Source organism: Microcebus murinus, chromosome 14, assembly GCF_040939455.1.
Source record: "Microcebus murinus isolate Inina chromosome 14, M.murinus_Inina_mat1.0, whole genome shotgun sequence".
Lineage (NCBI taxonomy): Eukaryota > Metazoa > Chordata > Mammalia > Primates > Cheirogaleidae > Microcebus > Microcebus murinus.
In genome coordinates, this window is record NC_134117.1 from 71,792,828 (window position 1) to 71,819,435 (window position 26,608).

The following is a 26,608-nucleotide window of genomic DNA, read 5'->3' on the forward strand; positions in this document are numbered from 1 at the left end:
TTGTACAGTAGTATGCTAAAGTATAAAATTCCCAAATAATGGACTTTTCAAATCCTACCCGAGCCTCCATCGTGAACAATTCAGTTATACTACTACTAGCAATACAAAGCTAGTTAATTAACTGTATGATTAAAGCATTTATAATGCAGCTTTTAATTTGTTATAAGAAAATTACAAAGAATGGCCATTTCTGAAATATGTAAAAACTATCAAAACCACTTTATATATTCAACAGGATCTATATTATAATCTGGGAGACTGCAATCCTAATCAAGGATTTAAAATGCACAACTCTAAAATGTAACCAAAAATGTCACAGAAGCTACAAAAATGACTTAATTCTATGTTTACAGTACACAATGGGTATGTGAAACTATAGTTAAAAAACTACCCATAAGCAAGATGCTAGATATAATATCCATTTTCTCCCTTAAAATGTAGCAAAAATTTTGAGGGATTAAATGGCATAATTTTACTCAAAGTTAAGATCTATCTTTTGAAATACTACCCAGCCTTTGAGGCTCAGCTCAAATTTTACCTCTTTCATAAAACTGTCCTAACCTCTGCGACCAAAGACAAAATGGGATACTGGAAATAATACAACACTTTGAAGTTACTGTATTAGTTCTTCTACATAATAGATTTATAATCCTATATTATTTACATTTTCTGAACTTTAGTTTCCTCATCTGTAAAATGTGCATAAAAATCCCTACCTTGGGGTCTTAAGGGCTGAAACAAATAAAGTACATAAGTCACCAGTGTCTGTCATGTGGTATGTACTTAACATGTACATGTTACCTGACATTTAACTTATCCTCTCACTTTATAATTTTACATGTGCTAAAATTAAATATAAGATCAGCTTATGATAAAAGACAGTGTTTTAATCCTGCAAACCAGTTTTCTTTTTCAAGAACGAACACTTTCTAGTGAAGGTTTTAATGCTATTGCCTCAGTTCAACAAATCAAAAATACCAAATTTACCTGGTGTCACATGTACCAAATTTTGCAGTGAAGTCTTTGTTTATTTAGCCAAAGTAAAGACTGTCAAAATCACAGAAATATAAGATACTGAATTTTAAGAAATCTCTTCTTTAAAGACATGGCAATAATGCCAACAAAAAAAGGTTTTAAATTTCTGTTAAATGGAATGTCAGTATTGAAGACATTAGAAAAAGATGTGATATGCATTTTATGAAGTCAGTTACAATATATTTGTATGATATATTGGTACAATGGTGTACCAATGCTTTCAAATTTAACTGCCAAATTATACTCCTTATACTTATTAAACTTGGAATAATAATGGTTATGTAAATATGGGAAGAACTACAGGTTTCAGGCCACTAAAACATGAGAAGTAAAGTGTAATCTTGACTAAGCTTATATTGTAACCAACCTAAAGGAGAAGGCTGCCCCCGTATAACTCCATTCTTGGTTCTCTCTTCCAAGTCCATAACTTCCTTATATATCAATTCTGAAAAACAAGTAAACAAAAACGAACTTTTTAAAGTCTCAGAGCCAATTTCACAAGATATGTATGGTTTAAAAAGTCCGAATTCTTACACACGTTAAGTACTTCAAATAGTGTCCTTACAACAGCAGCGTGTTGGCCCAAGATTCAAAGGTGTTAATAACAATTCCTTGATAATCATGAATTATACTGAAAGAGAGTAAAAATCTCTGCTGTAATTAATGTTTCTTAAGTTGGTTTGACAGTACTGGGGTGAGACAGTGGTATTCTTTTTACTCTGCCAGCACCTTGTACTATACTTATCACACCACATACCATTTTCTACTACAAATGCCTGTTTAAATCTGTCTCGGTGAGCGATTGAACCATGTTTGTCTTGTTAAATTCTATTTCCTAAGCCCTGGCATAGTACTTGGTACATTGTAGGTACTAAACCAGATATCTGCTAAAAAGATTTAAATCAAAGAATGTGTAGAAGTTTCTTTATTTTTTAAATATTAAGTCTTTTTCTTACCCATTTACTCCTTCACAGAAGGAAGCTTCTTTAATCAGAATGGACTATCAACACATTTTTATTAAAGCAAAGAAAGCAGGTAGCTATGAATACACTTCAACTCCTTATGAGTAGTCCAGCATGACATGCAATCACTGCCAAGAAAATTTCTGCCTGGGAATGGCGTTGTCTACCTCCCTGGGAATGGTGTTGTCTACCTAGGCTTCTGGACAGGAGGTGGACTGTCGTAAGGACCCCTCCAGTGAAAGAGATGCTGGGCGCTGCTCTGCTGGCACATGTGCTTTCCTGCCCTATGCTCTGATGTTCACTGCGCTTTCACTGTGAGTCTTGACGTCTACTTAACAAGAACCTTCTGGGGGATGCTACATCACCATTATTCATCATCTTCTTTGGGTCATGGAATCTTTTGAGAATTGCATAAAAGCAATGAACACTCTTCTGAGAAAAATGCAGAAACAAAAAATGCTCCATAGAATTTCAAGAAGCCTATGTAATTCCTAAAGATTAAACTTAGGATAAAGAATTCCTGATTATAGGGTATGACAACAATTGTTAATAAGGTAAATTAGTGAATATGTTGGAATAAACAAGAGCTAGACACAGCTAAGTTTGCTTGCTATGGTAGCCTTAGGCTTGGAAAGAGAAAACCAGAGAGCCTTGACAGAGGAGAGCATAAGAGAGACTCTTCTTCAAAGAAACAAAAGGAAAGATAGGAGGATATTTTTTAAAAAAGAAAAGCAGTACCCCTTTATGAAAAGAGATTATGGCAGAAGAACCAAAACTAATTAGGAGTACTAATTAGTCAAAGGAATCTGTAGATAATGGCTTTGGCGATAGATTTTTCTTTCTGTTATACTACAATTCTCAAGCAGATCTTAAAAAGGGCAGTTTGTGAGTAATTACTGAAATGTACTTGGGACTAGGAGAAAAAGATACAGAATGAAGGCAAATATTTTTAAAATAATCAAAAACCCCAAATACAAAAGAACATAAACAAAAACACTATTTCAACAAACAAAAACATCATACAAACGAAAATACTTTATTTCAATGATAGTACAGTACAATTGGCAGTGTTTTCTCTTCCTTAGTGGTGAATGTTGTGTCTTACAATTGGTGTCTTATTAAGATTCTATGAAAAGACATACATATCTATTAATTAATGAGATTCTATTAAATACTATAAATGTCTATTAAATGTCAATTTAAAAAAACATCAGGTTCATATTTTAACATATACTCTCGTCCAGAGTTACGTCCTTACATATTATTTATTACATACTCAGATTCACTAGGCTCTACCCAATCTTATCATTCTGCTGGGCTCCACTAACCATGAGTCTCCCAAAGTCAACTCAGAGAAAATTAATCTCTGGTTTTTCCTAAGAAGAAAGAATCAACTTCATTCTTATCAAAATAAATTTATAGATGAATTACCTACTCATGTTTACACCTCCCCAACCCTTTCTGCCTTCCCAGTGTTTCTACACTCAGCTCTTACTAATACGTCCTCTGGTTCCACTTTAGGATGAGGTGAAAATGGGGGTCAAGTGAGTTACTCAAAGTCACATAGCTACAAAAGTGGTGAAAACACCCAGTGACACCCATACAAATGGAGGTAAACAGGATCTAAAAGTTACCTGGCCCAAATGTCCAGGGGATCTTTTAAAGAAATATTTTAACATTTCCGTGGCTATCAAAGCATTATTAATGTTCAACCACACTCATAAAATAGAATAAAACTATTATATTAAATTTGCAAAGATTATCAATTAACCTGTTCTGTTGGCAAGGGCAGGGGCAAAGAGAGACTCCTGCACAATACTGATGGAAGTGTATGTATACCACTACAATTTCTTTGGAGAGTAATTTGGAAATAATTCAAAATTATCCTGTGGCCCAACATACCTCCTTCTGAAATTTTTCTTACAGGCATATTTTCATCTGAGAATTTGAACAATGCAAAGTTGTTTGTAACAGTAACAGACTAGACACAACTTAAGTGCTTTTTAAGAGGGAGTTGGACACAGAAATGGTGATACATCTGTAGAGTAGAACGACAACCAGCTATCGAACCAAACGGGGCAGATACATGGACTAACAGAGAATGATCTTCAACATATCACACTTGCATATCAACAAAGCAAGTGTGCACAGAGTACATAGTACACAGCCATGTGTGATTTAAAAAGGATGGAAAAAGAGAAATGGGAGATACCAAACATGTTTATATCTCTACAGACCACGGAAAAACAAGAGAAAGTACTAACATGCCTATGGCATGGGGTAGGGAACTTGGAAAATTAAGTCAAGGAGGGAAGACGACTTTCCACTTTTGTAAAAATATTGGTTAATGATATTATCAAATATTAGTTATGAATCAAATATCATTAACTTCCCTAATATGATGAATAAATCACCATAAAAAGCCAGAAGCTCCTTTAGTTTTCTAAGAATCTAATGAACATTACCTTTCCATTCTTCTATTGTGTGCTCCCTTTCATCTAATTGCTTGTCAGGTATCTTTGGTGGTGGCTGAAAAACACGAGTGATTGAGTCAATATACTGGTATTACTATATTTATTTTCTTTTTCTTTTTAATTTTTTATTCATGGTCCTTAATTGTAGTATACTGGTAGTATTTTAACTCTCTAAGATTATTTGAAATATTAGCCAGACAGAAGACTTGTAAAAATGAATCATTAGGCCAAAACTGATCAATCATTAACAACCTTCTTATGTAGAGAGACTAGTTTTGGAAGACTCCTTCATTGCAGGAATAAGATGTTTAACTGTCTTTTCCTTCTCTTCCAGCTTTTGAAATTGTCACACTTATTTATATCAGAATTATACTGTCCTTTACATACAATAATTTGTTCTCTGAGTTAGAATGTTCCCCTAAGTATTCAACATCCTAGCTCCTCTGACCAGGTATCCAGGCAAGAAGGCAAAAAACAGTGGAAACTAACTTTATTTTCTATAGGAGGTGCCTGGATGTATTCATTGGCTTAATTAAGGTACTTTTCATGCAAAAATAGAAAAACACCATCGCCATGTATCTGTATTTCTATTTAAAATCAAAAGGTCTCCTCCAAACCTAATGTTAATTCTAACTCTAAGAATGCAATATGTTCTTCAAACATTAGGAAAACTTACAGCTTCTGCTTCAGAAGGGTCATACCAGACATTGATATATGGGTGCTGGAGAGCTTCATCTACAGAGATCCTTTTAGATGCATCTATTACCAGCATTTTGGATAACAAATCCCTTGCCTGGCTGGCTGCAAAAATAATGATGTTAATGTACATGTATTTGTAAAGATTTTCAAATTTTTAGTAAATTTCAGAACTTGAGTTTAAAACATATGATTTTTAATTGAAAGACAAAAAAATAGTTTTTACTATAAAATTAGGTCACATACACGATTTAAAAATATAAAGATAAAAATAACTAAAACCTCATTTTGTCCCACTATCCAGAGATAGCTTTGCATGACATTCCATAAGAATATGAATACATACACACAAATACAACACACACACCTCTAAACATGATTAAATGAATATATATCTGTAAAAAGTACCTTTAAGTTTGTTGTGTTCCGAGTCAGCTGGGAAAAGTACATCGGGGAAGAGTTTCTCAAAGCTATATCCAGCATATTTAGGTCTGTTTTCAACATAAGTCCTTACTGTTGGTTGCAGTTTCTTCATGAATTCAGGACATGGTGTTCCGAGCTGTTCAATAACTTTATTCCACTGATCAATATCTAATATCAAGTAGCTAAGAAAAATACTCCATATCTAATGTTTAACACATCAGTTATATCCACATTACGATAAAGTGAAAATTTAAAAAATCCTAAGAAAGAATGTGGCAGTTATAAATTTTATATCTCACAGCCACCTTGTAAAAGACAATGATTATAGGTGGAAAGACATGATCAATAAATAAGCGTTATTAACCTTATTTATTGTGTGTGTGTATGTACTAATAATGCTGATTTTACCATAAGATGAAGCGTAAACTCACAAACTGTAAACACAAATTGTAAGTGACTTAAAGAATAATGATAATCACTAACCAATAGGGAATCTAATGCAAACTACATACAATTCTAATATATAACATTTGTCTTGTCTTCCAGCTTATCAGAAACATGAATTTCCTAGAGAATAAGAAATATTTTTATAATCTGTCCTGCTTTTTTTAGTTTTCTACACTAAAAGAAAATAACCAGTAGCAATAAAAATGATGGCTTCAATAAAAGCGCCTTTTTCTTTTGCCATTTTTTGTTTAGCTTATACTAATATTTGTTAAGCTCTGAAACTTATGAAAAATTTTCACTTTTTCTTTTTTTCTTTTATTTGTATAAATTTAAAGGGTACAAGTGCAATTTTGTTACATGGATATATTATGTAGTAGTAAAGTCTAGGCTTTTAGTGTATCCATCATCCAAATAATGTACATTGTACCCACTAAGTAATTTCTCATTATCCAGCCCCTCACCCATCCCCAGTTTTTTGATAAATTTTAAGGTTAGGATTCCCTGGTCTCCTTTCACCTAGTCTGTATACTTTAAGGCCCCTGGAAGCCAAGGCCTAAAACTCTTGTAGCCTAGTGAATATGGCTTTTCCCATTCCTCCTAAAACAATTATAAGTGTTAATAGTTGATAAACACATAACAGATCACTGTTAATATAAATACTAAAAGTAGTCAGATGAACAAAAAGCATAAATCCAAATCTAATCATCACCACATAAAACTATCACCGCTGAAATTCTCAGATCAAAGGATTAGTATGAGATGCTGAGTAATGAGACAACAATCAAAAGACACAAACCACACAGAACATTAACAAAAAGAAGTTGTGAGACAAAACAAAAGGATGGCCAGAAGCAACAGACAATTCCAAAATTCATATTAAATCCTAAGTATTTCTAGACTTATTCAAGTGTGTAATTATTAGAAATTTTTATAATAATACAAGCCATGATGTTTGATTTAGGTTAAATAAATCAACTCAAAGCCAAACAAGGAATTGTGCATAATTACAACTGAGCAGCTTGCAGAATTAACATATGAAACAATAAATGAGGGAAAGGAAAGTCTATGTCAAATAGCAGGTGGTATTTTGAAAGAGTAATTTAATAATACTTAATATTAGGGAGAGACAATATATATTATACCTCACCAAGCTGAAGTGCTGTCATACATTTTGACCTTTAGAAACTACATTTTAGGCCAAAGATAAGGATACGATCTGTACCTGGGAACAAAACACCACCTTTGATCATTTCTCCCATGATGCACCCAACTGACCAAATGTCAACTGAAAACAAAATGCAATGACATTAACATAAAGATTTTGGTTAAAATAAAAAAAAAATTAAAAAAAATCACGCACACCATGTATACTTTAAAATTATAAAAAGCAGTATAAAATAAAAATGAATGACAGTGAATGTGCTCTGACTACCAGCAGAGACTGTATGTCCTACTGCCAGATGCAGCCTACAAATATTCCAGCTTCCTATCTGAACAATTTTTGAACTATAACAGCCACAAACTTTATACCTGTTTAAAAAACCCATATGTATGAATGTAGCATATTCATTTTCATTAAAGAACATAAAGAAATTCATCACCTAACTAATTAAACTGCTGCAGCAGCACAAGGATACAGTCCCTTCCTGGAAAGAGGATTTTGTGGCAAACCATTTCTCCCATAATGCACCCCACAGACCATAAATCCACTATATGTTTGCAGCACAAAAGAAGGAAAAGCAAAGCAAAAGGTCATTAAAATCAAAGAAGCATAATATGACTGCATTATATAAAAACTGCAAAACATCACAAAAAGAAAAAAGTGATTGTAATTTTAGCTAATGGAATAATTTAAAACACAAAATATTTTTCAAAAAGCTTTGGTTCACAAAAGAAAATGTAAAGTGTGGCATTTTAACTACATATCTAATTTTAAAGTGAGAGCTATGCACAGAAATTGCATAAATTAAAAAAGCTGTACCATTTTGTACTTGAGAATTTGTTTATGAAATATGAAATATAACCAAACACCAACTTTGTAAATAAGGCTAAAAATGTATATGAGGTAGTAAAATTACAAAAATAAGCTCTTTATATTATTTTGAGGTTCAACTGTGCATTATACTCTTTCTTTAAGTTAAATAAAAAAGCATGAGAAAATAATTTTGCATATTAAAATACTTAACAGAAATGTCTCTATGAATAATTACAATAAAAGTTAATGTAAAGCTCCCCAGAAACGTTCAAACTAGATATCACAAATAAATTTGAGAAGTACTCTGTTTATTCTTAATTAAAAGTCAATTATTTTCTTGGCAACATCATGCTACATTAACCCTAGTATCCCAAAAAGAACAAGTGCAACCACTAATTAACAAGAACAAGAATAACCACTAATTAACTCATCAACTAACCAAGAAATCCTAGTAAGAGAAGTGCATTTCATGTTTCCTACCTAAAGTTTTTTTAAACCGATAAAACTAAACTAGCTTTGGGTTTAAGAAGTTAGATTTGGCTGGATACACCATGAAAGTTCCCACAAATTTATTATCTATAAGGAGTTTCCTAGCAGACTTACTGATCCTTTCCAATATTAAATGGTACCCCCTTATCAAGGGTAAAAAGAATCTACTAGACACAGGAGCAATCAATTTGGGGATCTTCACCTGCTTAATAAAATTAACAACACATCCTAACATTTTGTATGTTCAGGTTTGAGAGAGAGAGAGAGAGGGAGAGAGAGAGAGAGAGAGAGAGAGAGAGAGCACGAGCGCGAGCTCATGTGAGCAGTGCTTGCAGTTCAATAGAAAAAGAGGGGAAGGATGAGCCATTTAAAATGAAAGGCCTTAGAAACTTGCATTTGATTTTGAATTAGAAGGCCCAAATTCTTTAAGATCAGAAGACGAAAAGTGCAGGAGTAGATTCACCCTGTACCCTTTTCTAGCCCTTAGGAAATTAAAGTCTGTACTTTCTATAATACAGGACATTCTTACAAGGAGACTGCCAGTTCACTGAGGTCTGAGAATATTAAACTGGTAACTACTTTTAGAAATTTTGTAGAACTAAATTTTCCCTAGAAGTCATATTAAAATGAATATAAATCTTTTTATATGTATGTCATTATTCAACTTTCAAGGGTAAAATTTTAGGCAGAGCACAGTGGCTCACACCTGTAATCCTAGCACTTTGAGAGGCAAAGGTGGGAGGATTGCTTGAGGCCAGGAGTTCAAAACTAGCCTGAGCAACACCAAGACCCCTATTCTTTACAAAAAATTATCTGTCCCCAGCTACTTAGGAGGCTGAGGCAGGAGGATTGCTTGAACCCAGAAGTTTGAGGTTGCAGTGAGCTATGATGATGCCACTGCACTCTAGCCTAGGTGACAGAGCAAGACCCTGTCTCAGAAAAAAAAAAAAAAGACAAAATTTTAGAGCAAAAGTTAATATGCATAATCAGTCCATCAGAGAAAAAATTTTCCAAGGTTTTCATTTTTGACCCAAATCTATTAGAATAAATCTTCCATATAGATTTTATAGAGAATGGCAAATTTTAAATATCTAAGATACAACTTATGTTGGTAACCTTTAGATAACCATATTTTTAAACAAAAACATTTTGAGAACTGCAAGCATGAGAGAAGATATTAACTGGGTCAGTGAAGACCAAGACCATGTTAAACCTGGTTCATACACAAAATTAGCTTTAAAGAGTCTTAACTGCTTAGTCTACTAGGTAGTTGAAAATAATATATTGATTACACTGTATTTTCCAAAATGCTTTCAGGTAGCTTGCAATAAAAGATAGATAAAACAAAGTTGTTAAAATTGTGGAGGGTGTCACTAAAAGGAGGAAATAATTAATTAGTGCTTAACCTTGTTGGCTAAAGTAATTATCACGATTAAGCATTACATCTGATGCAGTTTCCTGGGACTGGGAAGGCAATATGGTGATCTATACAATTCTTATCTAAGAGAGAAATGCATGTCAATTCTATTCTTTACATGATAGTTTTTCTTAGTGCTAACTTCTGGTAGGGAGCTATCCCAAGATCACTGACACATTACACAGTATCTGTGACAACTGCTACCTTTCACGGCAAAGGTATGCTGGTGGTCACTTAAAGTATTTCAATTCTCAAAAACAAACAAAAAATACAAACCTTCAAATTTTAGAGAGAAAGAAAACAGAGCAGTATATTTACTTAAGAATAAAAGATCGATAGTATATCTCTAAAGTATTTGTTTTTAATTAGCTCAGAAAAGTTAATTAAGCTCAAATCTTCAGTTCAATGGTTTCTTTTATAACCAAATCTTAAAGGTTGACTTAATACAATTTCCTAATTCAAAGTGAACTGCTGTTCCAGATTCCTTGCCAGAAAAATGTCTTAAGTCTTATTCTAGGTAGTATTTTGGATGAAGTTACTACATTTAAAAAATTACAGTTTAATTCCATAAAATCCCAGCAGACTTATCTCCTAAATTTCTGAGACTCAACAAAATGTCTTACAAATTAAATATAAGTATATATATATATGCATAAAAATTGTATAAATTCATGATCTAATTTTTTTAACCCTGATTATAAGGGTGATAAATACAACCGCATATAGCCACACTTAATACTAAATGCCATTTCCTTAAGGCTAGACACAAGGCTTTGATGAAATATTACTGCTTTCTCCAAGAGGTCCCATTAATTATCCATGAGCTTTGCAGAAGGCCCTATTGTAGCTCTTAAAGTTTACACTAAGTGATATTGCTATTAACTTTAGTTTCATGAAATTAGAAATATAGGCAATTATCACTAATGCATGCTAAGATTACTACTAAGAATAACCTGGCAGTACACTATATACTTTCCTGCATCCATGTAAGAAATGCTCATTTTCAAGTTAAAGGCAAGCAAAGGGCATATATTCTGATTAAGAGGTCATGGCAATGAATTCTTTATCCAATGGTAGTACTGATGTTATGTATTTGTATTTAAATAAACAGGGCCCCCAAGTTTTTGCAAATATTTATGACAAAATTTATAGTTACTTTCAAACTCTTGATATACATTTCAAACACTAAAACATATTTAACTCAATGCATTTTAGCTTAAGTATTTACATAAAGAATCTGATGAACAAAAGAAATTAAATCAGAAGAGTATTTCAAACAAATAGTGTATGCTGACCGTTTTCCTTGTAGCCCATGCCTAGGATGACCTCGGGCGCTCTGTAGTAGCGAGTCACTACGTAAGGCGTCATCATAAAGCTTGTTCCTGCAGTCCTGGCCAGACCAAAGTCAAGAATCTTCAAAGTGCAGTCTGATTTTACTACTATATTACTGGGCTTTAAGTCCTTCAGAAAATAAAAACAAAAAAATGACTGCTATGCTATGTACAAAGATTTTGGAGTTCACAAATAAGTTATCCTATCATTTTCAAAAAATTCATGTTAACTGTATACTTTTCTCACTATAATCACTGCACAGATGCATGATAAAAAGGCAAACCTGAGGAATAAGCTTTATGGCATTTTTTGTTTATGAATACATAGTTATTAGAAAAGTTAGTAGTGTTTTACTTGCTAGAAATTATGATCAGCTGGAAATTTTTGGTCAAACAGAGAAAAGAGATTTGGAAAGGCATCTCAAAGCTCACATAAGAACTATTACAGTAAAAGAAAGAGCCATAAATTAGCATTCATTTGCAGAATAAATTATCAGTATTTTAAAAGTCTGATTTTAAAGTCACAATTATTAATAGTTTTATATAGATATTACAGATCAACAATGGGCCATTCTGTCAATCCTAGCAAATGGTATTTGACCTTTCAGATGGGCAGACATTCAGTTCTAAAGGACCAGAACTGTCGTTATCAGTTTTTCTACTCCTGATATCCCACCTGAAATCACACGAATTTGCTCATACATTTTTTTCCACCTGTAGAGGTAGGACACCATTGACCTGGTGCCACTAATCTACAAAATTACCAGCTGTTGATATTATTAAATCATTTTTTGTGAAAGACTTTCACCTGACCTCAAACCTTAAGGAATTCTATACTATGCCCATTAAAACAAAGGCAGCAGCAGGAACACTCATGGCTTCATATTTTACATACTTTGTCTGTTACCTTTGATGAATCCTACTGTAAATGGAAGGACCAAAGAAGAAAGAAAGCAATTTTTCACAACACAAATACAATGCATTACCTGTACTGATGTGCAGTACATATATCAAACACCAGTAGTTAATACAAAAGGGGGGAAAAAAGATGACTAGAAAGACAAAGATTACTTTTATAATGTCTACATTCAGATCAGCATGTATGTTGTCTTTAACATATTTTGATAGGTAATCATGGGTGGGTTTAGTAAATATATAATCTAGGCTGGGCGCAGTAGCTCATGACTGTACTAGCACTCTGGGAAACTGACGTGTGAGGATCGCTTGAGGCCAGGAGTTTAAGACCAGCCTGAGCAAGAAAAAGATCACTGTCTCTACAAAAAATAGAAAAGTTAACTGGGTGTAGTGCTATAATGTCTGTAATCCCAGCTACTCTGGAGGCTAAGGCAAGAGAATCCCTTGAGCCTAGGAGTTTGAGGTTACAGTGAGCTATGATGATGCCACTGCACTTTAGCCCCGGCGACAGAGTGAGATTCTGTCTCAAAAAAAAAAATGGGAAGATACATAATCTAATGGCTTTATGAAATTAAATATACCAACATATCAATGGACTTAGTGAAACATAAGATAAAAATTTCATTACTGCTATTCTGTAAACTAATGCTGCTAATATTTCTAAAATACAGTATCTCAGCAAAGTAACACTGCCTGTAAAAGAATATTACAACCTTTGAATAAATATTAAATATTAAAATAAATATTATTACTTTAATGTCTATTGTGATGGTTGAACACTACTGGAACTTTATACCAGTGCATTCTAGTCTAGAAGTAAAATTGCAACCTTAAATACTTTATTTTGGAACTATTAAGAGCAAAACACAATTATATTTTAGAAAAAGATATGTTTTGTTAAGGAAAACAAATTGTCAAAAAAAAATGACTCCAGGAATATTAAATGAAATCCATCTTTGTATATCAGTATGCACCTTTCTACAAATGTTAGTTATACTGCTAACTACAAGAAGAATAATTTGGAATTTATATGGATTTGTGGCAGAGGCAGTGGAACTAACCCAACATATTCCATTTTTCTTCTTCAGATTTTCCCAGACTCCTCAGCCAGGCAAGGTCACGGGAGTAGTTCTAGTTAATGGTCTCTTCCCCTGCTTTGGTGATTAGGAATGTCCCACACAGCAGGCCATCTGGCAGCCTGGGTTGTTGAGCATCTATATAGAGCAGAGTCCCCACCCTCACCATGACCTGTGCCAGACATCCAGTACGGGAAATAAACCCTAGTCATGTTAAGCCACTGAGAGTTCAAGGTTTATTTGTTACCTCAGCATAGATGAGTCTATTCTGACTAACACTGAAACTGGTGCCAGGAACGGGATGTTACTACTCTAAAAACACAAGATCATGACTTAGCAGTTAAGCAGCAGGGAAAACTAACATCAAAGGTTGGAAAGGTGATCTAGGTTATATAGTAGCAAAACATTTCATGAATCTGGCACCTGCACAGCACTTGCATAATGAACCTGACACTCTAGGACAGGGTTGGTAATTAAGGCTTGCCTGCTTCGGTAAAGAAAGTTTTATTGGAACACAGTGACACTCACAATTCAATTACATACTGTCCACAACTGTGTTTGTGTTACAATGGCAGAGTCTAGTAGCTATGACAAAGACTATTGTCTGCAAAGCCTAAAACATTTACTACATGGCTTTTACAGAAAAAGTTTGCTGACCCCTACTCCAGAAAAAGAGACTGGAAGGCAAATCTTAAATAGGTTATGTTGGTGGCTATTAGCTGCATTTGAAAGAATTGGCAACCTTTAAAAGTAGAAATAAATGGAAACAGAGTCTAGAATTTTAGGGCCTTTCCATTTTGGAAAAGCTAAATGCAACTAGATCTCTCCGAAAAGGTATGGCAGAGTGGTCAGCAAATATCCCTGCCCACCCCAGAAGGTGTCCTCACCCTGTTGATCAGCTCAGTCACGTGACTTATTTCAGCTAATGTATGTGGGGGAATGTGCTTGATTTAGCATGGCTTTCACTCATCTACCTTGTGCCATGAGAAAAGGATGTGTCTGGGAAGTACTCTTTCAGCTTGAATGCTGAAACCAAACATGAAACAAGCCTGAACCTGACCCATGATCTGGAGCAGTGCCACATAGCCAACGGTGCAGAGCCATGAGCAAACAATAAATGTTGTTTTAAGCCACTGATATCTTGAGTTGGTTTTTATGCATCATTTTCACATAACAATTTTGAAAGTCTTTAAGGAAAAAATAGCTATAGAATCAATTGATGAAATTGTCTCAGTCTGCCAATAGAAGCCAGAAAGCTTAAAGATAGACTCAAGACAGCCTCAGTTAAGTCAAGAATATAGGACCTGTGAATTAACAAAGATGCTTTGAAAAGAATTATAATCAAAATGATAAGAAACCATTTAAGTTTCTGAGAGAGCTAGATAACTCTTAGATCTATGACCATTCTGTACTTAAAAACAGTGGTTTTCAATTCACAGCATCTTTGCCCCCAGGGAATATTTGGCAATGTCAAAGAGATATTTTCAGTTATCCCAACTGAGGAGTACTACTGGCATCTAGTGGGCAGAGGCCAGGAATGCTGCTTAACACCCTACAATGAACAGGACAGACCCTGAAAAGAATTATTTGGTCCAAAATGTCAATAGTGGTGCAGTTGAAAACAACTACTTTAGAAAGATCCTTGGGCCCCAATCTTTTACAGGTGGTAAGCAGGCTGAGAAAGGTGAAGAGCCCTCAAGGAGAATATATTTCTTCAATAGCCACTTCAGATATATTCAAGGAGGATAACAGAAAACGAAGACTCTCCCACGGGGTGGACCCAGCTATCACAGAGAACACAGGACAGATATTACAGAGATCAGAGTCAGGGCCTAATGGAGGAATATTCCCCACCTACCTGCAGGGCAAGGGACACGCACAATATCTGCCCAGTAGAAATTCAATCACAGCTAACCAACAACTATATTTTTCAGTTTTCCAAATGGAAACTGTTTATTGTGGTAACTCTGGCCCTTTTAGCCACTCTATCTAAGGTATTTGAGGGGGATGTAATGGGGGTAGACAGATAATTTGGTCATTCCAGTTCCTAATTCCTAGACCAAAAGGAGCAATGTCTGAATTTGACATGGACATTTACTGTCCACATTACTTGGAGTTAAATGCCTTGATGAAATAGGACTTTGGGCTATCTCCTTTAAGGAGGTATGGAATAAAGGTAGCAAAGTAATGTTGACAGCCAGAGGGCAGACTGTGGCACAGACTGGTGCTCACCACCATTCTGAAGTCTGTTCTGACATTTCTCAGCTCCTCTACAATTACATAAGTCCTATGGCTGGCTAGCTCTGCCAATGGACTCCAAGCAGAAGTGATGTGTGTCCCTTCCAGGCCGAAGCTCAGAAGAGCCAGTCATCAAGCTTTCTCCTCCCCTGACAAAGTGACCAGGAACCATCTAGATGATGGAGCCTCATTTAGCTTTGGTCTCTGAGTGACTATGTGGAATCCCGCCTCCAACCCTGACTTGCAATGAACCCCCCTAAGGAATGAAAGGTCAGGTGATTTTACCAAGTAAGGGCTCTCAGACCAGCAGAGGTACTAGCCAAGGGTGAGGTAAATCCAGAATGAGTAGTAGAGCAGAGAGATGAGCATCAACTGTGGCCTCAAGACCAGCAGCAAAAATGGAGGCTGTAGTTTACCTCATTAAACTTCTCAGAAGTTGCTCTAGGAAAAGACAACAAAAATCTGGGAGAAGCAGTTTCTAGAACTTACTATACAAAGAAAGAAGGAACAAGTGGCATGGCAGCTCCCTGGTTCAGACCTGAGGCACTCACTCTTCCAGCAGCTGCTACCACTCCCAGCCACAGGCTTCAGCAAATCTCCCCAGGAACAGCCCTCAGGTCATGCTGCTCCTCAGCATAAAGGGCTGGTTGAGTCACCAGCTGAGGCCCTTGTAGTGATTACATCCATTTCAATTTCTCCCTCTGTCCATTTTTACTTCCTTTATTCCCTCATAGATGTTGATCCTGAAGGAACCCTCCTGTAAACTTCTTACATGCTTATCTCCACCCTAGAGTTTGTCTCTCACATAGCCCACCCCAAGATAAAGAAAGTATATTCTTCATAATAGGTATCAGAACCCACTATGTCTCTTATTAGCTCAACTTTATTAAGAAATTTTCTGTGGCTGTGCTTCATTTTTGCCACTTTATCTGTTGACACTAAAGGAGTGTTAGAATCTCCCAATACTATGATGTTTTGTGCCGTTACTCTACTTTATGTGTAAAGTTTCGTGATAGTTCTCTCTCCTAATTGGATTACACCCTTCATCTTTGTAAAGTGACTCTCCATCCCCAGGAAGGAACGCTTCCTTCGTGGCCCCACCATATTCAATTTTACATCACTGAAAGGAGTTACTCTTGTTTTTCTCATGTTTGCATTTCTGTTGTTCAGCTTTTTTGTGGGTATCAGACTCTGATTTTTTTTTTTTTTTTACTAAGGGACTAATCCCATTAACACATTATGTTATATATTGGTCTTCTGTGATTTCATATTTCTTTTTTATGCTTCTTGCTGTTTCCATTTTTTTTATCTTCTACCATTTGGTTTGTTTTTCTAGTCTACCTGTCTATTATCCCCATTAATCTGGAAGCCTTCCATAAGGAAGATTTTACTTTACTATAATCAAATGAACTTTCATGGTGGTGAATTAATGTCCTGGTCTAAGGACTCAGGAAACAAACCAATCAACTAAACCCAAAAGTTTAATTCATTTGCTCTACTTCACATAGTATATGAGTATGGGCTCAGGAAGATAAAATACAATCCCATTTAAAGAGATTTCTATTAGGTTGTTTAAAGACTACAGTAGAGGAGCTATCTATGCAATATACAAAGGAATTCACTTAGAATAATTAAGGATAAGCCTAAATAGCTCAGATACATAATTATCTTATACCTTGAACATAAATCTATGTATTTATTTTGTTATGAATAAGGTTATGAATAAGGTGGCTCAGATAGGAGATAAAATTCCACTGAATTATATAATTTAAAAAAATTCCTCTCAAATTAGACACAGTGATTTAAAAAAAAAAGCTATAATTAAAACTAAAATACAAAAACATACATCCACAGAGAAAATTTTATGATGTTCATGTCAGCATTACTCATAACAACCAAAATATGGTAACAACCTATATGCCTATCAAGTGATGAATGGATAAAATGGATAAACAAAATGCAGTACAGACATTACAGTGCAATATTATTTGGCAATAAAGAGAAATGAAGCACTGATACATGATGCATACATGAATGAATCTTGAAAATATGTTAGGTAAAAGCAGCCAACCAGAAAAAACCACATATTACATAATTCCATTTAAACAAAATGTCCAGAATAGGCAAATATAGAGACAAAACATAGATTAGTGGCTGTCTAGGGCTGGAGGTGAAGGGGACAGGGAAAAATGGGAAGTGATAGCTAATGGGTTTGGAGTTTCTTTTAGGAGGACAAAGTGGTATAAAATTATTAAGTATGAAATGTCCGATTTCCTTAAGTTAGATAGTTGGTATCTCTGACATTTCACTTTGACACTTCTTGTTTTATTTGTATTGTGAAGATACATCCTCATTCTTTCAAATGCACAGTTTGGCTAGTGATTATCTTTCAAAAAATTTTAAAGCAATTTTTGTGAAACCATGGATAAGTCCAAAATTTGAATTATTTTCAAATATGAGTTTCATCATGGAACCAATGCAGTAAAGGCAGCTCAAAATACCAACAAAGTGTTTGTAAAGGATGTCGCTAATGAACACATAGTACATGAATGGTTTGAGAAGTTCTGTTCTGGTAATTTTAATCTTGAAAATGAGCCATGTGGCGAACCTGAGACCAACACAGATGATGATGATGAGCTGAGAGCTGTAGTGGAAGCGAATCCGTCTCAACCTGCATGTGAATTAGCAGCAAGGTTTGACATTACTGTTCCAACAATATTGGACCATTTGAAACAAATCAGCAAGGTCAAGAAGCTAGATAGATGGGTTCCACATGAATTAAATGAGCATCAGAAGAGAAATCATCTCAAAGTTTGCCTTTCTTTGCTGTCATGACATAAAGGCAAACCGTTTCTACACCATATTGTTACATGTGATGAATAATGGATTATTTTGACAACTGCAAGTGTTCAGCACAATGCTTGGATAAAGATGAAGTGCCAAAACACAATCCAAAACTGAATACTCATCAGAGAAAGCTAATGGTGTCAGTTTGGGGATCCAGCGCTGGTATTATCCACTATGGATTCATGAAATCTGGTCAACCAATTACAGCAGATGTCTACTGTAACATACTGGACGAAATGATGAAGATGCTTGCCAATTAAGCAGCCAAGATTGGTCAACAGAGACAGGCCAATCCTCTTGGCAAGACAATGTTCAACCGCATGTTGCACAAACACTGCTCAAACTACAAAGGCTGAACTTGGAAACTATCGTGCACTGTATTCATCAGACCTTGCACCAACTGACTACCACTTCATCCAGGCTTTGGACCACTTCTTCTAGGGAAAAATATTCAATTCTCAACAAGCTGTGGAAAACGCCCTCCCTGATTTCATCACCACTCACACTCCAGGCTTCTTCAATGCTGGCATAAACAAGCTACCATTAAGATAGTAAAACTGAGGTGTGGAGCAAGATGGCGGGCGAATAACACCGCCAGACAGAGTATCTCTGCAGAAAAGACAGATTCTAGCAGAAATTAGAGGAAAGAAGCAAGAAGACGAGCATACAGCTGACAAGGGCCGGAAGGAGGAGTACCTGAGACCCCGGGGGACTCCACAGGAGGAGGCTACGGAGGAGAACTGGAAGCTGAGACCACCGGAGCAGCCCGGAGACCAGCGGCAAGGGTAGGTGGATTTTCTGTTTCCACTCCCCTCCATTTGGGACTGCTGGTGGGCTCCCCAGCAGGTGGAGAGACCTGCGGACATCAGCCCAGAGACCGCCGCCGCCAGCCAGCGGTGAGCCTGTAGCAGACGTGGCACCAGGTTCCCAACTTCCTCCGGGCACCTCCGTGTGCACAGACCCGAGCCGCGCGGCAGGCGCCATATTGCCTCGTCCTCCCCTCCGCTGACCCTACCCGCGGCTGCTCAGAGAGACAATACAGCCACCAGCCAGAGGCACCTCCAGGGAACAGGACCTTCCCTTTTGGGACCCTACAGCTGACTCAGGGGAACTCAGACTGTGAGCTCCCTACCCACCCACCCTCTCAGGTGCTGCTGGCACGGTGTTCCCAGGAGAACAGTGCCGATTCAGAGGATGAGAGACATAGACGCAACTTTGGCTCCCTGTGGGTGAATTTGGACCGGAAATCCTCTCCCTGGTGGGGATACAGTTTGAACCCTGGGACCCAGAGGTCGGACCTGCAGACCAGATCCCCTGCACCGAGGGGTAGCATTGCCTGGGGCACAGAAGGGTTGTACGTGAACAGCCTACTGAGGTGTGTGTGCCTCCAGGGAGGGATCGGCGTCCTAGAGGGCAACCCTCCTCCCAGGAGGAGGCCGTGCGCCCAACCCAGGTGGCGTTCCTGTGCAGGGAACCTCCCCGCCGACATCACAGTCCCGGGAGGCCTGATGGCTTGTGGTCTGGCCTGCTGGCAGAGGCCCAGGAGTAGCTGCGGACTTGGGGAGGGTGGAAAGAAGCAAGGCCCCTCCAGACTGCGGGTCTCAGACAGCCCCACCCCCACACCGAGACTTTTTGGCTGAGCGGGACCATTCCAGCCCCGCCCTGACAGCTTTCCCTGGAAGCACAGAACAGAACTTTGACCCCTGCTAACGGCCTGAGGGCAGGCTTACCCAACCCAGCTCCACCCAGAACAAGAGCTGATAACAGGACACAAAATCAACAGCATAGCCTGTTCCTCCAAGCAAACGCCACCTACTGACAGGGACAGAATCTTGCACAGCCTTTCCACGGCACCCACTGACTCAATGTATAGGAAGTGGTCCAATTTCACCCACAGACACCACCTAACGCCTCAGAAACTAAACAAGGTGTGTGAATACCCAAACAATAACTTAAGGAAAGAAACAACAACTGATCGACATGGGAAGAAATCAGCGAAAGAACTTAGGAAATATGAAGAACCAAACGGAAAACACACCCCCAAAGAGGAGCACCAGCCCCCTGGAAACGTACACCAACCAAAATCAGGCAACCAATATGACAGACGAGGAATTTCGTATGTGGATCATAAGAACACTCACTGAGCTGCAACAACAACTCAATAACCAACACAAAGAAACCACAAAAAGCCTCCAGGATATGGAAAAAGAAATAGGCACAATGAAGAAAAGTGTAACCGAACTCCTGGAAATGAAGAATCAATTCAAGGAACTACAAAATACAGTGGAAAGTCACAAGAACAGGGTAGATCAAACAGAAGAAAGAGCTTGAAGATAACACCCTCCAATTAAATAAACCAGTCACAGAAATAGAGCAGAGAAAAGAGCAAAGCCAACAAGAGCTGTGGGATTATGTGAAGAAACCTAATGTGAGGCTGATAGGGTTAGCAGAAGGGGAAGAAGACAACACTCAAGGGTTGGATAAGCTGTTTGAAGATGTAATAGAGGAAAATTTCCCAGGCCTTGCTCAAAATCTTGATATACAAGTTCAAGAAGCTCAGAGGACCCCTGGGAGATTCAATGAAAACAGGAAGACATCACGACATGCAGTCCATCAGACTGACCAAAGTATCAACTAAAGAGGCCCTTCTAAGAGCTGTAAGAAAAAAGAAGCAAGTAACATACAAGAGAAAGCCAATTCGAATTACATCAGACTTCTCTAATGAGACTTTACAAGCAAGGAGAGACTGGGGCCCCATTCTCACTCTTTTGAAACAAAACAATGCCCAGCCTAGAATATTATTCCCTGCAAAACTAAGCTTCACATTTGAAGGAGAAATAAAAACATTCTCAGACAATGGCCTTTATCAAAAAATCTCCAAACTATAAATGCTGGCGTGGTTGCGGAGAGAGAGGAACACTCCTACACTGCTGGTGGGACTGCAAACTAGTTCAACCTCTGTGGAAAGCAATATGGAGATACCTTAAAGCGATACAAGTGAATCTACCATTTGATCCAGCAATCCCATTGCTGGGCATCTACCCAAATGATCCAGTGACACTCTACAAAAAAGACACCTGCACTCGAATGTTTATAGCAGCACAATTCATAATTGCAAGGCTGTGGAAACAGCCCAAGTGCCCATCAATCCAAGAATAGATTAATAAAATGTGGTATATGTATACCATGGAGTACTATTCAGCTCTAAGAAACAATGGTGATATAGCACATCTTATATTTTCCTGGTTAGAGCTGGAACCCATACTACTAAGTGAAGTATCCCAAGATTGGAAAAACAAGCACCAGATATATTCTCCAGCAAACTGGTATTAACTGAGTAGCACCTAAGTGGACACATAGGTGCTACAGTAATAGGGTATTGGGGAGGTAGGAGGGGGGAGGGGGGCGGGTATATACATACATAATGAGTGAGATGTGCACCATTTGGGGGATGGTCATGATGGAGACTCAGACTTTTGGGGGGAGGGGGGAAATGGGCATTTATTGAAACCTTAAAATCTGTACCCCCATAATATGCCAAAATAAAAAAAAAATTAAAAAAAAAACAAAAAAAACAAAAAAAAACATTCTCAGACAAGCAAAGGCTCAGAGAATTCACCAAGACAAGACCAGCCCTACAAGAAGTACTTAAAACAGTGTTACGCACAAAACATCATAATAATAACCCACGCATATAAAAACAACCAAATCCCAAAGATATTAAAGGCCAGATATTACAACGGCTCAAGACAGAAATCATAGCAACAACATCCAACCCAACAGAATGATCAGTAATCTACCTTACCTATCAGTTCTCTCAATAAATGTAAATGGCTTAAACTCTTCACTCAAGAGACATAGGCTGGCTGAATGGATAAGAAAATACAGGCCAAGTATATGCTGTCTTCAGGAAACACATCTAACCTGCAAGGATGCATATAGACTAAAAATAAAAGGGTGGAGATCAATATTCCAAGCAAATAGAAGCCAAAAGAAGGCTGATGTGGCAGTTCTAATTTAAGATGATTTAGTTTTTAAACCAACAAAAGTAGTAAAAGACAAAGAGGGTCATTATATAATGGTGAAGGGCACAGTTCAACAAGAAGAGATAACAATTTTAAATATATATGCACCCAAGTTAGGTGCACCCAGATTCATAAAGCAAACCTTACTGGAGCTAAACAAATGGATTAATAGCAACTCCATAATCACCGGAGATTTCAACACCCCACTGACGGCATGAAACAGATCCTCCAAACAGAAAATTAATAAAGAAATAATGGACTTAAACAAAACTCTAGAACAATTGGGTCTGACAGACATCTACAGAACATTATACCCAAAATCCACTGAATATACGATCTTCTCATCAGCTCACGGGACATTCTCTAAGATTGACCATATCCTAGGACACAAAGAAAATCTCAAGAAATTTAAAAAGATAGAAATCATACCATGTACCTTCTCAGATCACAGTGGAATAAAACTAGAAATTAACCCTAACAGAAACTCACATTTCTACACAAAAACGTGGAAATTAAACAACCTCCTACTAAATGATTACTCCATAAATGAAGAAATCAAGACGGAAATAAAAAAATTCTATGAAGAAAACGACAATGAAGAGACAAGTTATCAACTCCTCTGGGACACAGCTAAAGCAGTTCTGAGAGGAAAGTTTATCTCCATAAATGCCTATAACCAAAAGACAAGAAGATCACAAATAAACAATCTAATGAAACGACTCAAAGAGCTGGAAAAAGAAGAGCAGACCAGCCCCAAACCCAGCAGAAGAACTGAAATCAACAAGATCAAATCAGAACTAAACGAAATTGAAAACAAGGAAGCTATTCAGGAGATTAATAAAACAAAAAGTTGGTTCTTTGAAAAAATAAACAAAATTGACACACCATTGGCTAAGCTAACGAAAAGCAGAAAAGAGAAATCTCTAATAAGCTCCATCAGGAACAAAAAAGGAGATATCACAACTGATCCCAAAGAGATACAAGATACAATTTATGAATACTACAAAAATCTTTATGCACACAAACTGGAAAATGTGGAGGAAATGGACAAATTTCTAGAAACACACAGCCTCTCTAGGCTCAACCAGGAAGAAATAGATTCCCTGAACAGACCAATCTCAATAGCTGAAATAGAAACAGCAATTAAAAATCTCCCTAAAAAGAAAAGTTCCAGTCCAGATGACTTCACACCCGAATTTTACCACACTTACAAAGAAGAACTAGTACCTATCTTGCAGAAACTATTCCTCAACATCGAGAAGAACGGAAACCTCCCCGACACCTTTTATGAAGCAAATATTACTCTGATACCAAAACCAGGAAAGGATGCAACAAAAAAAGAAAACTACGGACCAATATCCCTAATGAATATAGATGCAAAAATTTTGAACAAAATCTTAGCTAACCGAATTCAGACACTTATCAAAAAAATAATCCACCACGACCAAGTGGGCTTCATCCCAGGGATGCAGGATTGGTTCAACATACGTAAATCTATAAATGCAATTCACCACATAAACAGAAGCAAAAACAAAGACCACATGATTCTTTCAATAGATGCAGAAAAAGCTTTTGACAAAATTCAACACCCTTTCATGATACGAACACTTAAGAAAATAGGCATAGAAAGGACATACCTAAAATTGATACAAGCCATATATGACAGACCCATAGCCAATATCATACTGAATGGGGAAAAATTGAAATCATTCTCACTTAGAACTGGAACCAGACAAGGCTGCCCACTATCTCCACTTCTGTTCAACATAGTGCTGGAAGTCTTGGCTACAGCAATCAGACAGGAAAATGGAATCAAAGGTATCCAAATAGGGGCAGAAGAGATCAAACTTTCACTGTTTGCTGATGATATGATATTGTATCTAGAAAACCCCAAAGATTCAACCAAGAAACTCCTGGAACTGATCAATGAATTTAGTAAAGTCTCAGGATACAAAATCAATACACAGAAATCAGAGGCATTCATATACGCCAACAACAATCTAATTGAGAACCAAATCAAACACTCAATTCCCTTCACAATAGCAACAAAGAAATTAAAGTACCTAGGAATATACTTAACCAAGGACGTAAAAGACCTCTACAGGGAGAACTATGAAACACTGAGGAAGGAAATAGCAGAGGATGTAAACAGATGGAAATCCATACCATGCTCGTGGATCGGCAGACTCAATATCATCAAAATGTCTATACTACCCAAACTGATCTACAGATTCAATGCAATACCTATTAAAATCTCATCAGCATTCTTCACAGATATAGAAAAAATAATTTTATGCTTCGTATGGCACCAAAGAAGACCCCGAATATCAAGAGCAATTCTAGGCAACAAAAACAAAATGGGAGGCATTAATATGCCAGATATCAAACTATACTACAAAGCTGTAGTAATTAAATCAATATGGTATTGGCACAAAAATAGGAATATTGACCAGTGGAACAGATGCGAGAATCCTGATATAAAACCATCCTCATATAGCCATCTAATCTTTGACAAAGCAGACAAAAACATACGCTGGGGAAAAGAATCCCTTTTCAATAAATGGTGCGGGGAAAACTGGATAGCCACCTGTAGAAGGCTAAAACAGGACCCACACCTTTCACCTCTCACAAAAACCAACTCACGCTGGATAACAGACTTAAACCGAAGGTATGAAACTATTAGAACTCTAGAGGAAAAAGTTGGAAACACTCTCCTAGACATCGGCCTGGGCAAAGAGTTTATGAAGAAGCCCCCAAAGGCAATCACAGCAGCAACAAAAATAAATAAATGGGACATGATCAAACTACAAAGCTTCTGCACAGCCAAAGAAATAGTCATGAAAGTAAACAGACAACCTACAGAATGGGAGAAAATTTTTGCATCCTATGCATCCGATAAGATACTGATAACTAGAATATACTTAGAACTCAAGAAAATCAGGAAGAAAAAATCAAATAACCCCATTAAAAAGTGGGCAAAGGACTTGAACAGAAACTTTTCTAAAGAAGACAGAAGAATGGCCAACAAACATATGAAAAAATGCTCAACATCTCTAATCATCAGGGAAATGCAAATCAAAACCACAATGATATATCACTTAACCCCAGTGAGAATGGCCTTTATCAAAAAATCTCCAAACTATAAATGCTGGCGTGGTTGCGGAGAGAGAGGAACACTCCTACACTGCTGGTGGGACTGCAAACTAGTTCAACCTCTGTGGAAAGCAATATGGAGATACCTTAAAGCGATACAAGTGAATCTACCATTTGATCCAGCAATCCCATTGCTGGGCATCTACCCAAATGATCCAGTGACACTCTACAAAAAAGACACCTGCACTCGAATGTTTATAGCAGCACAATTCATAATTGCAAAGCTGTGGAAACAGCCCAAGTGCCCATCAATCCAAGAATAGATTAATAAAATGTGGTATATGTATACCATGGAGTACTATTCAGCTCTAAGAAACAATGGTGATATAGCACATCTTATATTTTCCTGGTTAGAGCTGGAACCCATACTACTAAGTGAAGTATCCCAAGATTGGAAAAACAAGCACCAGATATATTCTCCAGCAAACTGGTATTAACTGAGTAGCACCTAAGTGGACACATAGGTGCTACAGTAATAGGGTATTGGGGAGGTGGGAGGGGGGAGGGGGGCGGGTATATACATACATAATGAGTGAGATGTGCACCATCTGGGGGATGGTCATGATGGAGACTCAGACTTTTGGGGGGAGGGGGGAAATGGGCATTTATTGAAACCTTAAAATCTGTACCCCCATAATATGCCAAAAAAAAATATAGTAAAAGTGTGTCCATAGCTTACGCGTATACTTTGATTAATTGTTCTGCTTCTTGTTTAGGATATAATAAACTAAACTTTTGATTTGAAATCGGACATTTCATATTTAATGCCCAAATGGATTGTGGTGATGGGTGTACAATCTTTGAATATAATAAACACTGAATTGTAAACTTTAAGTGAGTAAATTGTATGGTATACGAATTGTATCTCAAAAAAGCTGTTTAAAAATCTAGAATGCAAAAATTATAAAATATTTCTGTATATGTATATAGAAAACACAATGCTGGTGAATATTCAAGTTTATATGTTGGTAATGACAGCAGCTTATTTTTTATACTGCTTCATTTCAGAGCAAAAATAAACTTTATACTATTCCATGTAAATCAATGAAATATAATTGTCCAAGAACATGATGAGAAGCAGTGACATCAGACAAAATGACTCCAG

At 36.9% G+C, this 26,608-nt stretch overlaps 1 protein-coding gene across 7 annotated transcripts in view; it reads right to left on the reverse strand.

Annotated features, from left to right (window-relative positions):
- Positions 1–26,608, reverse strand: part of LOC142860949 (mitogen-activated protein kinase 8) — a 134,578-nt gene that overhangs the window by 5,516 nt on the left and 102,454 nt on the right. For 5 of the 7 annotated variants that reach the window (XM_076010236.1, XM_076010237.1, XM_076010239.1 and 2 more), the window contains 6 exons: positions 11,214–11,379; positions 7,251–7,322; positions 5,576–5,758; positions 5,148–5,272; positions 4,463–4,526; positions 1,403–1,480 (listed from right to left, as the gene is read on the reverse strand). In XM_076010236.1, the coding sequence (XP_075866351.1) occupies positions 1,403–1,480; positions 4,463–4,526; positions 5,148–5,272; positions 5,576–5,758; positions 7,251–7,322; positions 11,214–11,379 (688 nt within the window). Of the gene's footprint in view, positions 1–1,402; positions 1,481–4,462; positions 4,527–5,147; positions 5,273–5,575; positions 5,759–7,250; positions 7,323–7,674; positions 7,747–11,213; positions 11,380–26,608 lie in introns of all 7 variants that reach the window. The other 2 variants (XM_076010240.1, XM_076010242.1) reach the window with 2 other exon arrangements.